At 33.3% G+C, this 13805-nt stretch overlaps 1 protein-coding gene across 1 annotated transcript; it reads right to left on the minus strand.

The window, feature by feature from the left end:
- Positions 1 to 2227: 2227 nt before the first annotated feature.
- Positions 2228 to 5304, minus strand: LOC107918523 (probable 1-deoxy-D-xylulose-5-phosphate synthase 2, chloroplastic). Its single transcript, XM_016848097.2, has 10 exons — positions 5146 to 5304; positions 4878 to 5060; positions 4631 to 4795; positions 4391 to 4541; positions 4038 to 4309; positions 3675 to 3948; positions 3243 to 3550; positions 2880 to 3161; positions 2505 to 2792; positions 2228 to 2424 (listed from the first exon to the last, which is right to left on the minus strand). The coding sequence occupies exons 1-10, from the start codon at positions 5215 to 5217 to the stop codon at positions 2278 to 2280; spliced, it is 2142 nt and encodes a 713-aa protein (XP_016703586.1). The 5' UTR covers positions 5218 to 5304; the 3' UTR covers positions 2228 to 2277.
- Positions 5305 to 13805: the final 8501 nt, after the last annotated feature.

Below are 13805 nucleotides of genomic sequence, written 5' to 3' on the forward strand. Positions count from 1 at the left end.
TAAAGAAAATCAAAAGCAGGTGGAGCATCAGATTGATCTAGAATCTACAACAGAATCGACTACTAAAGCCAGTACAAAAATTCAAAATAGAGTTGCTTCTTCACCATAATACTCTATCGCCAAAAACAGAACTAGAAGAGAAATTAAACCTCAAAAGAAGTATGCCGAGGCTGATCTAGTTACTTATGCTTTAAATGTGGCTGAAGATGTAGATGCAAATCAAGAGCCATCTAATTATTCTGAGGCGGTTAGTTGTGAAGACTCAGAAAAATGGATGTTTGCTATGCAAGAGGAGATGGGATCACTACACAAAAATCAAACATGGGATCTTGTGAAACTTCCTAAAGGTAAAAAGGTTGTTCGTTGTAAATGAGTGTTTAAAAATAAAGAGGGGACTCCAAGAGTTGAAGAACCCAGATATAAAGCAAGGCTTGTTGCAAAGGGTTACAGTCAAATTCCAAAAGTGGACTTCATAGATATGTTCTCTCTAGTTGTAAAGCATAGTTCGACTCTAAATTTGCTTAGTATTGTGGCCATGCATGATTTGGAGCTTGAGCAGTTAGATGTAAAAACTGCATTTTTGCATGGAGAACTTGAGAAGGATATTTACATGCAACAACCAGAGGGTTTTACAGTTTCAGAAAAAGAGGACTATGTTTGCTTGTTGAAAAAGTCCACTTACAGTTTGAAACAGTCACCACGACAGTGGTATAAGAGGTTTGATTCCTTTATGACTTCTCATGATTTTAAAAGAAGTAGCTTTGACAGTTGTATTTACTTTAAGAAAAAATAGTGATGATTCTTTTGTGTATCTACTCCTTTATGTTGATGACATGTTGATAGCAGCGAAAGATAAAGGAGAGATAAGAAAGGTCAAAGTCCAACTAAGTGAAGAATTTAAGATGAAAGACTTGGGTCCAGCAAAGAAGATACTTGGTATAGATATTCTCAGGGATAGAAAAGTAAGTAAATTGTATCTAAGTCAGAAAAGGGTACATTGAGAAAGTTCTTTCCAGATTCAATATGCAGAATGCTAAGCCTGTTAGTACTCTTTTAGCAGCCCATTTCAGACTTTCATCGGCTTTGTATCCACAATTAGATGATTAGATTGAGTACATGTCACATGTTCCATACTCTAGTGCAGTGGGATCTCTCATGTATGCCATGGTTTGTTCACGTCCAGATTTATCATATGCAGTTAGTGCAGTTAGCAGATACATGGCGAATCTGGTAAAGAACATTGGAAAGCAGTTCAGTGGGTTTTAAGATACTTACGAGGTATTACCGATGTTTGCTTACAGTTTGGAAGAACTAGAGATGGAGTCATTGGGTATGTAGATGCTGATTTTGCTGGGGACCTCGATAGAAGAAGATCTCTCACAGGTTTTATCTTTACAATCAGAGGTTGTGCAATCAGTTGGAAAGCCACTTTGCAAACTACAGTCGCTTTGTCTACCACTGAAGCTGAGTACATGGCGATTACTGAGGCTTGTAAAGAAGCTATATGGTTGAAGGGACTCTTTAGTAAACTCAATGAAGACCTTCAAATCAATATAGTATTTTGTGACAGTCAGAGTGCCATCTTTCTTACAAAAGATCAAATGTTTCATGAGAGAACAAAACACATTGATGTTCGGTATCATTTTGTTCGTGATATTATTGCTCACGGTGATGTTGTTGTGAGCAAAATTAGTACTCATAAAAATCCTGCAGATATGATGACTAAGTCACTTCCTATAACCAAGTTTGAGTATTGCTTAGACTTGGTTGGTGTTCATTGTTGAAGTTAAACCCTTAAGGGGTTTTATGGAAGAGGTGGAGAAACTTGTTCGTTGAGAGTTCACGATGAAGAACTTGTTCATTAAGAATTCGTGTCAATGTGGAGATTGTTAGAATTAAGTGACCCAAATCCTTATTTAAATAAAATACTGTGGTAAAATAAAATAAAAGTAAAATCCCTATAGAATTATACTTCTTTTATTTTATTTTAGAATAAGGTTTCTAAACCTTATTAAACTCCATCTATTTGATATTATTTGAATAAGGAGTTTCACTCCTATTAGAATAAGGTTTACAAGTCTATAAATAGGCATAGTCTACTCCTCTTGTAATTAAGTTTTCGACATAGTGAATTTTCTTTTCCTCTGCCCGTGGTTTTTTCCCGAAAGGGTTTCCACGTAAAATTTGTGTGTTCTTTATTTTTCTATTTCTATTTTTCTTTGCGATATATTGTCATTACCGACATTATATTTTTCTCACCTTCATACTATAATTGTCTTATATAATACATTTGCTTCCCCTAGTTAGCCCCAGTAGTGAAAGAACTGTGGCAGCAATATGTTTTGAGCTCAGCCCTGCCTCTTCTATTTGATCACTTTGAGATCCATGGTCAATGTATCTATCTGGTAGCACCATTGGCCTCCACTGCACCATGTAACATTGATATGTTAGAACAATAACATACATTTCCACCAAGTATAAATGTTAATGGATGTTAGTGTTACCTTAAGGTTGCTATCTAGTAGTCCATTCAAGCACAAGAAATGTGAGACGTGGGTGCTGAACCCTCCGATAGATCCTTCTTCCACGGTGATTAATATCTCGTGTTCTTGAGCTAGTTTTTTCAATAAATCTCCGTCGATTGGCTTACAAAAACGAGCATCCGCCACCGTTGTAGAGATGTCATGCATTTGTAGTTGTTCAGCTGCTTTCATACAACTTTGTACGATTGCTCCATACCCCAAAATGGCCACCCTGCCACTTCCTTCTCTTAGTACTCTTCCCTTCCCAATCTGACCATGTTCAAAATTTGGGTTAAGAAATTTCAAATGATATTGTTTGTTTTGGCCTATTGTAAAGCTTGTAAAATAAAATTGTACCTCTAATGGTGTTCCTTTGTTGTTTGGTGGGAGAATAGAATCAATGCCATTGCCTCTGGGGTACCTAAAACAACTAGGCCGATCATCAATGGCCGCTGCTGTTGCCACCATGTGCATCAGCTCAGTCTCGTTTGAAGGTGCCATTACCACAATATTAGGCAAACATGCCATAAAAGTAGTATCGAATGCACCACAATGGGTCGGTCCATCTGCACCCACTAGGCCAGCCCTGTCTATTGCAAATCTCACAGGGAGCTTTTGAAGATCAACGTCATGAGCTATCTGCAATCAGCAAACTCTTTGTTATTATCATATTGATCATACCATTTCTTTGAAATTTGCTTATTATTAACTAGGAATTACCTGATCAAATCCTCTTTGTAGAAAGGAAGAGTAAATAGCACAAAACGGTTTCAGCCCTTCAGAAGCTAAACCAGCAGCAAAAGTAACAGCATGTTGTTCAGCTATACCGACATCAAAACATCGATCCGGGAATTGTTTTTGGAACAAATTAAGCCCGGTTCCTCCTCCCATGGCGGCATGGATTCCCACTATTTTGTCATCTTCCTGTGCTTCAGCTATTAAAGACTCTGCAAAGTACTGAGTATACGATCGTGTTGCTGACTTGCTCTTCATTTGTTTCCCGGACTTGGGATCGAATTTCACAACCCCTAAAATAAGAAGAAATATCTATGATGGCCCGAACTTTTTCATTTTTCTTAAAATACCCATGTTAGACACAATTAGGACAACATTTACTTCAAGTCTATTTATGTAGTGTTAAGTTGTACTTACCATGCATTTTATCTGGTGCAACCTCGGCAGGGGCATAACCTTTTCCCTTCTCGGTAATGACATGAATGAGAACAGGTCCAGGGGCTGGCATTGACTTAATTTCATTCATGACATAAACAAGGTCTTCTACATCATGACCATCCACTGGTCCTATGTAGTATACTCCTAATTCTTCAAACAGGCTAGCCCCCGAACCACCGACTACTCCTCTCATGCAGGAATCGAATTTCGCAGCAATCTCATGTGTTTGCCCACCAATTTGCTTTGTGATACCCTGTGCACGTGTCAAAACAACTTAAATAAGCCCATTTTGCAGAGTCATCATAGGAAAGTAATGTGATTCTAATAGCTGAATTTTGACACCTTTGCAGCCTCGCGTAGTTGACGAAATTCCCTGTTAGAATGAAGCTTTGTTAAAGCTTTGCTAAGAGCTCCAACTGGAGGAGCCGGACCGTCGACCGTGGCGGTCGGCAACGAAACTTGCTTATTATCATTCAAGATGATGATGAGATTAGTGTCAAGATAACCAACATTGTTGAGTGCTTCATATGCCATTCCAGCAGTCATTGCTCCATCACCTATTACTGCAATTACATGATTGTTCTTCCCTAACAGATCTCTTCCAACTGCCATCCCTGCAATAAAACAGCCCACCATTAATTAGCATACCTTTAATTTGCATTTATCGTCATTGCCGAAGAGCTTCGAACAAGTACCTAAACCAGCTGAAATGCTAGTAGAACTATGGCCAGCTCCAAAGGCATCATGAATGCTCTCTTCCCTTTTCGGAAACCCTGCTAATCCACATGTTGGTCGAATCGAATGCATCCTCGATCTTCTACCGGTTAAAATCTTATGTGGGTAGGACTGCAAATAACAAAATACAGTATGTTAATAACCCATCATACATCAATGGAACTAACTGTATTTAGCAATAGAAAACATAATGTTATTACCTGATGCCCAACATCCCAAAGTATCTTATCCACTGGAGTGTCGAAAACATGGTGAAGTGCCACTGTTAGCTCAGCCACCCCAAGGTTTGAACTGAGATGCCCACCAGTGTTTGACACTGTGTAAACCACCTCTTCTCGTAGCTCATCAGCTAACTTCCCAAGCTCCTATCGTTTTTCATTAAACAAATTAATAATATGTGATTAAAAGTATTAATAATTATAGTTAATGGTATAATTAATTGTTTACCTCGATGGAAAGATTCTTCATATGAATGGGATGGTTTATGGTATCAAGAAGCGGAGTAGACGGTTTTTCTCCTGAGAAATTAAGGAATCTTTTCACTTGTCTTGTCTGTTGACTTTGTTTGACCATGGTCTTTCTTGCATTTTCTGGCTCTAGTTGGGCCACTGCAACTCCATTGAATCGACACTGCAATAAATAAACATATATTCTATCAGTAAACACCGTGATCGTTTAAATTCATTAGTTCATCAACGAAATTTTTGAGACAGACCTTGGGACGTTCATCTTGGGATTGCTGCAAAGGAAGAAAATTTGTTATAAAAATGGAAGAAGACATTGCCATATGTTGCAATCAAAACAACTTAAATTTGTTTGGGTGGAAAAGTAGTATCAAATGTAATAGCTTTGTTGAATTGTGATGGACATGGTTGCAATGTAAGAGGGTGATTTATAGGCTTTAATTGGTGGCCAGGCCACTTTCCTGAAAACGTGTTGTGTAGCTTGATATTATCTTCCACGTGAAAAATACATTTTCCAGGAGTAGAAATTATTTCCACGTGAAAGACCTCCAATCACCATCAGCAATCACAGTCATCCTCGTAAGCAGCTTGTCTGTTGGCACTAATTGGTACTGGATTTGATGTGTTTTCGCAATAATAGTACCCTTTTTTAATTATTATTTGTATCAGATAATGTTTGCCCTGAATTTTTCCACTTTTAATAATGAATTAGCTTTACGGCTTTTTCAATATAAAAAATAAAATTAATAAGTAAAATGATATGTCCATAAAATTATTTACCAAAATGCACTACAGTATTAAAATACAATAATTTAAAGTATTCAGAGATTTGATATGTAAATTTATCCTTTTGGGTGGCTACTTAAAAAAAAGTGAAATGATGACGGCACCAAATTTTAAATGTGGCTAATTGCCTTCTAAACACTCCTTATTTATTATTTTATTTTTATTTCCCTTCAACTCATTATATTGTGTTTAACCAAGCCCTCAAATTATTTTTATAGTTAAATAAACTCTTAACCTATAATTTTTACTCATAAAAGTTCTTTATTTTAATATTAAAGTAAATATATTTTACCCAACCATACTAACTACTTAAATTCTAGAAATCAGCTACCCTGTTGTCATGCTATACTATTCCACTCAATTTATTGAGATTTTAATAGTATTTATAAAATTCTAAGATAAGCTTTGGAACATAAAAAGATTCTTGTTCTTGTTCTTACATATGCGCCATACTAACAAACCAAATAATGGAGGCCAAGGAATCCATTTCTCAATGTCCATTCAGAATTTCCCAAGTTTGCCTTGACCCACTCTAAGAGATTGCTGGAGAAAAACTACTCACGGCAATTCCTTAGCACAAAATATTTCTAAACATCTTTAGTATCCGGATAATCTCTAAGGAAATGCAAAATATTCTCAGCCTAAAAAATGAATATTTTTAATAAGCTTAAATTACATTTTTCATTTTAAAATGGGTATTTTAAAATTCATTTTTTACTGGCCGATACGAGTAAAATTAACGAGCATGCACCACTACAATCAGTACAGACTGAAATTTGCATCACAACTATACCTGAAATTCATTGCTCTGGACGATATGAACGATCAGATTATAGTTACACCAAATTTGTAAACAGGTGTTGAGGGGAAGAAATTTTTTAATTTTTTGTATGTGAAACAAATCTAAGATAAGTAGTTAGATTAAATGCTAATATTGTTAAAATCATGCGATTGACTTTTTACTGTAAGTTTATATATTATTATATAACCAAAGCTAGATATTGACGATAGATATGCTTTCATCATGGTTGATACGAAACAGTGCCGCAAATCTTAGATACGCGGGTTTACCTACTAGCACTTGGGCAAATTAATGGATAAGGCTATACTTTGATTTTTAATATAAGTTTACATTTACAAAATTTCATGCATCACGTTTTTTCATTTCTGGTCGGTCCAATGTTCATTCTGTGACAATAATCTATAATTACTATTTGACCAGGTCTGGTTAAGATTCAAGCTAGCAGCCTTGTTGAACACCCATGACACTCAAAATAAGAGAAAAAGAGTTAGTAGGGTGTGGAAAATATGCCTTTTCTGGTAGGTCCAATGTTCATACTGTGAAAATAATCTGCAATTACTATTTGACCAGAACTGGTTAAGATTCAAGCTAGCGGCCTTGTTGAACACCCATGACACTCAAAATTCCACTATTTGATGGGAGCCCTCCTATAATTGTAAATGTCAGTTGCTCAGTTGAGTTGTGGTTGTCATTGCACGATACTCAGCTTCTATGGTTGACAAAGACACTGTCGGTTGTCTTTTGCCACGTTAAGAAATTGCTCCAACCAAGCAAAAACATCTACCAGTAGTTGAGTGCCGAGTATTATGGTCACCTGCACAATCAGCAACACACTTGCCAACCAAGGTGCAATCTCCACCCTTTTTAAAATCAAATCGATATGATAAATTATGTAAAATATGTTATAAATTGAAACATTAGAGAAATGCAAAAAAAAAAAATCTTTAAATTAAGTCGCAATAAAATTATACAAAATATGACATAAATTAATACAAAATTCAAAAATAAAAAATATTTATTGCTTAAATAAAATGTAGGAATTGCCAACCACTCAAATGTAAAATTTAATATAGTTATATTTTAAAAAAGAAAAAATAGATATTAAAAAATTTATAAATTTATGTGGGGTGTACCTCGTATTTATCGGATATGTTGCAGGTATCTTAAAAACGTTCGATGATTTATCGAAAAAGAGCTAAAACAAAGACGACATTGCAATGTGAAGACAAGCAACGTCGCAATGAAACCCCAAAGGAACATGCATGGGACGTCACGACGATTTCTCCAAATAATGTAGTCACGTTTTTAAATTCTAAGCAGTAACTCAAATATCAATTCAATTAATCTTGAGAAAAATATAATGTCGGTAATGACAATATCTAGCAAAGAAAAATAGAAATAGAAAAATAAAGAACACACAGATTTTACGTGGAAAACCTTTCGGGAAAAAAACCACGGGCAGAGGAGCAGAAAATTCACTATGTCGAAAAACTTAATTACAAGAGGAGTAGACTATGCCTATTTATAGGCTTGTAAACCTTATTCTAGTAGGAGTAAAACTCCTTATTCAAATAATATCAAATAGATGGAGTTTAATAAGGTTTAGAAACCTTATTCTAAAATAAAATAAAAGAAGTATAATTCTATAGGGATTTTACTTTTATTTTATTTTACCACAGTATTTTATTTAAATAAGGATTTGGGTCACTTAATTCTAACAAATCTTACATCCCATTCATTACAAAAAAAATTTCAGATTCAAATACATACAATTAGGGCCACAATTATCGATTCAATTCGACAGCAACCATTCATCTCATAGCCGAATCATCCTCTCAAAACCCTAATTCTTTCTTCTTTCATTTTCATTTGTTTCAATTACTATGTTTTGTTTGATTCATTTAAGGCCGACTTGTGATTAATTTTGGTCATAAATCATATTCAAGGAGGGCAAATCAAGCACTATCAAGGCTGCCCATTATTGTTCACATGATTCATGTTAATATAAATCTCCAGTGAAGAAAATCTTGAACACACGAACGAAACTCGAATAGAAAAAATAGGACAAGGCTCCAAGGCGTGTATCAAATCACTATCTTTAAGGTTATATTCGCCTCCACCTATTTTCGGTGTGCAAATGAGTTCTAAGTAAATTAAACTTGAGGATACAATGAAGCCAATGATTATTTGCGTTTTGCATTGGCGATAATAGCCCATTACACATTGAGCAATGTATGACAAGAAACTCAATTTCTATAAAGGATTTCTACAGTAATACTTTATAAAATAATCTAATAATACTGACGATTTTATAAAATAATCTAATAATACTAACGATTCAATCTGTTGAATCGATTTTCTCTATTTTTTTAAATTTTTATGATTTTTAAAGAATTGATTGTGTAGACATCTCTAAACTATGACCTTCATTCTAAATTGATCCCTAAACTTCAAAACATTCTAATTACAACCTTAAACTATTGATGTTATGTTAATCAAGTCCTTCCATTATTAAAATTATTAATTTAACAATTAAATGGCATGCCAAATTTTATGTGACATAATTTAAAATAAAAATTTTAAAGAAAAATAAAACATTATCACATAACATTTAAAACTGAAAACTAAAAATAAAGTAAAACCGAAAATAATAGAGAAAATAATAAAGTTTATGTAAAAACTTCAAAAACCTCAAAACTAGGAGTTTTACAACTCACAATATTCATTTTTCTTTAAAATTTTCGTTTTAAATTATGCTACATGAGATATTACGTTTAATTTAATGGATTAAATTAACGATTTTAATAATGAAAAGACTTTATTGGTATAACCTCGATAGTTTGCAATGTTTGATTTAATTAACTATTTTTTAAATAATTTATTCGATTGAATCGAATAAACTGGTAAAAACAATCAAATCAATCGAACAAAGAATCAATAATTTGACCAATTCAACTACGAATGTTATTCTGAAAACCTTCAATTCTTTTGTAATTAAATTCAACTTGACTTTCCTTTGCATTTCATGTCTCACAAGGTCTATGATCATGATGATAATTGAGCGTTTTTCCTCCAAGAAAAAATAGTTTTATATGTTTTAAATGTGACCGTACAGTGGCGAATTCAGTCCCTTAAAATGAAAATATTTTCATATGACCTCTTTAAAATTTTTAAAATTTTAAATTAATAAAAGCAAAATTATACTTTAGCCCCTCCTAGAAATATAAAAATTTGATTTAATCTTTTAAAATTTTGATTCAAAAGGGTATAGATACACAGTTAAAAGTGGGGTTTTGAAGATTTCCAAAAGTTCACTCGTTGTGATGAAAGGGCAGAGAAAAACGGTGTTGCAGAACATATGAACAGAACGATCAAGGAGAAGGTTCAATATATGTTGTCAAATGTCAACTTACCAAAGTCGTTTTGGCCGAAGCAGCCTCTACTGTATGTTTTTTTATCAACCGATCTCCATCCGTTGCTATTGAGAAAAAGACTCCACAAGAGGTATGGTCTGGTAATCCTACTGACTATTATAATTTAAATATCTTTGAGTGTCCTGCGTATACTCATGTTGATAATGAAAAATTGGAACTGATATCCATTAAATGTGTTTTTCTTGGTTATAAAGCTGGTGTAAAAGGGTATAAGTTATGATGTCCTGAAAATAGAAAAGTTGTGATTAGTAGAGATGTTGTTTTTTATTAAACTGCTATGCTACCTAACTTATCTCTTAAAGACTCTTCTAATAAAGAAAATCAAAAGCAGGTGGAGCATTAGATTAATCTAAAATCTACAACAGAGTTGACTCCTCAAGCCAATACAAAAATTTAGAATAGAGTTGCTTCTTTACCACAATACTCTATCGCTAAAAACAAAACTAGAAGAGAAATTAAACCTCCAAAGAAGTATAACAAGGATGATCTAGTTTCCTATGCTTTAAATGTGGCTGAAGATATATATGCAAACCAAGAGTCATATAATTATTCTGAGGCAGTTAGCTGTGAAGACTCAGAAAAGTGAATGTTTGCTATGCAAGAGGAGATGGAATCACTTCATAAAAAATATAATATGGGATCTTGTGAAACTTTCCAAAGGTAAAAAAGTTGTTTGTTGTAAATGGGTGTTTAAAAAAAAAGAAGGGACTCCAGGAGTTGAAGAACCCAGATATAAAGTAAGGCTTGTTGCAAAGGGTTACAGTCAAATTCCAGGAGTAGACTCCATAGATGTGTTCTCCCCAGTTGTGAAGCATAGTTTGATTCGAGCTTTGCTTGGTATTGTGGCCATGCATGATTTAGAGCTTGAGCAGTTAGATGTAAAAACTATATTTTTGCATGGAGAACTAGAGAAAGATATTTACATGCAACAACTAGAGGGTTTTACAGTCTTAGAAAAAGAGGACTATGTTTGCTTGCTGAAAAAGTCCCTTTACAGTTTGAAACAGTCACCAAGACAGTGGTACAAGATGTTTGATTCCTTTATGACTTTTCATGATTTCAAAAGAAGTGGTACAAGAGGTTGATGACATGTTGATAGCAGCAAAAGATAAAAGAGAGATAAGAAAGGTCAAAGCCCAACTAAGTGAGGAATTTGATATGAAAGATTTGGGACCAACAAATAAGATACTTGGTATGGAGATTCTCAGAGATAGAAAAACAAGTAAATTGTACCTAAGTCAGAAGGGTTACATTGAGAAAGTTCTTTGCAGCTTCAATATGCAGAGTGCTAAGCCTATTAGTACTCCTTTAGTAGCCCATTTCAGACTTTTATCGGCTTTGTCTCCACAATCAGATAATGAGATTGAGTACATGTCATATGTTCCATACTCTAGTGCAGTGGGATCTCTCATGTATGCTATGGTTTGTTTACGTCCAGATTTATCATATGCAGTCAGTGCAGTTAGCAGATACATGGCAAATCCAGGTAAAGAATTGGAAAGTAGTTCAGTGAATTTTAAGATACTTACGAGGTATTACTGATGTTTGCTTACAGTTTGGAAGAACTAGAGATGGAGTCATTGGGTATGTTGATGCTGATTTTGTTAGAGACCTTGATAGAAGAAGATCTCTCACAGGTTTTGTCTTTACAATCGGAGGTTGTGCAATTAGTTGGAAAGCCACTTTGCAAACTACAGTCATTTTGTCTACAGCTGAAGCTAAGTACATGGCGATTACTGAGGCTTGTAAAGAAGCTATTTGGTTAAAGGGACTATTTAGTGAACTCAATGAAGACCCTTCACATAATGTGTTTCATGTATCTATGTTACAATGGTATTAATCAGACCCTTCGCATGTTATATTACCAGTAGATGTCGAGATTCAATCTGATATATAGCTTGAGAGGTTAAAAAATTGAAAAATAAAAGCATAGCCTTAGTGGAAGGCAACAACACGGTATAGAGGAGGCCACTTAGGAACCCGAAGAAGCTATGAAAGCGCAGTACTTGAACCTCTTTTCTTGTAAGATTTTCAGGGACGAAAATTCCTTTAAGGGAGAGAGTTGTAACAACCCGTTTTTAGTGAAATCGAAACAATGGTCTTGGGACCATAAATCCGATGTGAGAATATTTATTTTATTATTATTTTAATGTCTACAACATATTAGTAGTATTGTAGAAAAATTTCGTTAAGAAATTTTATCATTTGCATGTTGAATTTGGTATAAAGGACTAAATCGTTAAAGGTGCAAAAGTTACATTCTATAAGCTAAAGGGGTGTAATGGCTATGCTATTTAATGGTTGAGGGATTTATGTTGTTATTAGACCATAACTTTATTGAATGGACAAATATGGACATTAATTAAGTGGTTTTGAAGTTTATAATAAAAGGTTAATTAAGTAAATTAATAAATTTTAAGGGATCGAATTCGCCACTGTACGGTCACATTTAAAACATATAAAACTATTTTTTCCCGGAGGAAAAACGCTCAATTATCATCATGATCATAGACCTCGTGAGATATAAAGTGCAAAGGAAAGTCAAGTTGAATTTAATTACAAAAGAATTGAAGGTTTTCAGAATTACATTCGTAGTTGAATTGGTCAAATTATTGATTCTTAGTTCAATTGATTTGATTTTTTACCAGTTTATTCGATTCAATAGAATAAATTATTTAAAAAATACTTAATTACATCAAATATTGTAAACTATCGAGGTTATATCAATAAAGTCTTTTCATTATTAAAATCGTTAATTTAAACCGTTAAATTAAACGTAATATCTCATGTAGCATAATTTAAAATGAAATAAAGAAAAATGAATATTGTGAGTTGTAAAACTCCTAGTTTTGAGGTTTTTGAAGTTTTTACATAAACTCCTAGTTTTGAGGCCATATGTAAAATTTTTAAAATTTTAAATTAATAAAAGCAAATTTATACTTTAGCCCCTCCTAGAAATATAAAAAATTTGATTTAATCTTTTAAAAAATATAAAAATATAGTCTATTAAAATGGTAGAATTATATTTTTTTCTATCATAAAAAATACAATTTAATTTTGACCTGTAAAAGATTTTTTGATTTTGACCCATCACCATGGTACACAAAAATAAAGAAAAAGGACCCATCACCTGTAAAAGATTCATATTTTTAATATTGTATAATAATTGCAATTAAACCTATAGTAGGGAAAAGGACTCTTTGTAGATTTTTTTTTAAATCAACTTTGTAGATATTTTTAATATTGTATAATAATTGCAATTAAACCTATAGTTTAAAATGAAATTTTAATTCACATTAGGCATTGAGTTTGTACTTTATCCTCATGCTCTCCCTTTGTTAAAATAAATAAATAAAATATCACATCATTATTAATTTATTTTTTACAAATTAAATTACATCCTTAAAATAAATATAAACAAATTTTTTAAGAAAAAATGTTTGAACAAAATCACTCTTCAATTTAGGGTAAGTTTGGATGCGTTTAGCTTACTTTTTGTCTCATGCTATAGTATCGCTATAATATCTAATCTCACCATCACCACTATTTTTACACTAACTGCAAATAAACGCACCATCCATTCAAATCCATCTTTAATCTCGCTATATACTATAAACTGATAAATACAAGAGAAATGATGATCTTCTATCACATCTCTAAATTTCTTAATCTATGCACCTATTTAGATGTACTAATTACTAAAATTATAACCACATGTTCTCCTTCGACAGGATAGCAGCCTTTCTCTCCTCATTGGATGCACCTATTAATAAAATAGTAATTGTTAATAATTCAAACCCCAAATTATAACTCTTAGTATAGAAATCCTACCACAAACAACGATTAACACAACCCGAATTTACACCTTGCCACTACTTACCAACATTGT

The sequence above is a fragment of the Gossypium hirsutum genome, chromosome D08, assembly GCF_007990345.1.
Source record: "Gossypium hirsutum isolate 1008001.06 chromosome D08, Gossypium_hirsutum_v2.1, whole genome shotgun sequence".
NCBI classification, from domain to species: Eukaryota; Viridiplantae; Streptophyta; class Magnoliopsida; order Malvales; family Malvaceae; genus Gossypium; species Gossypium hirsutum.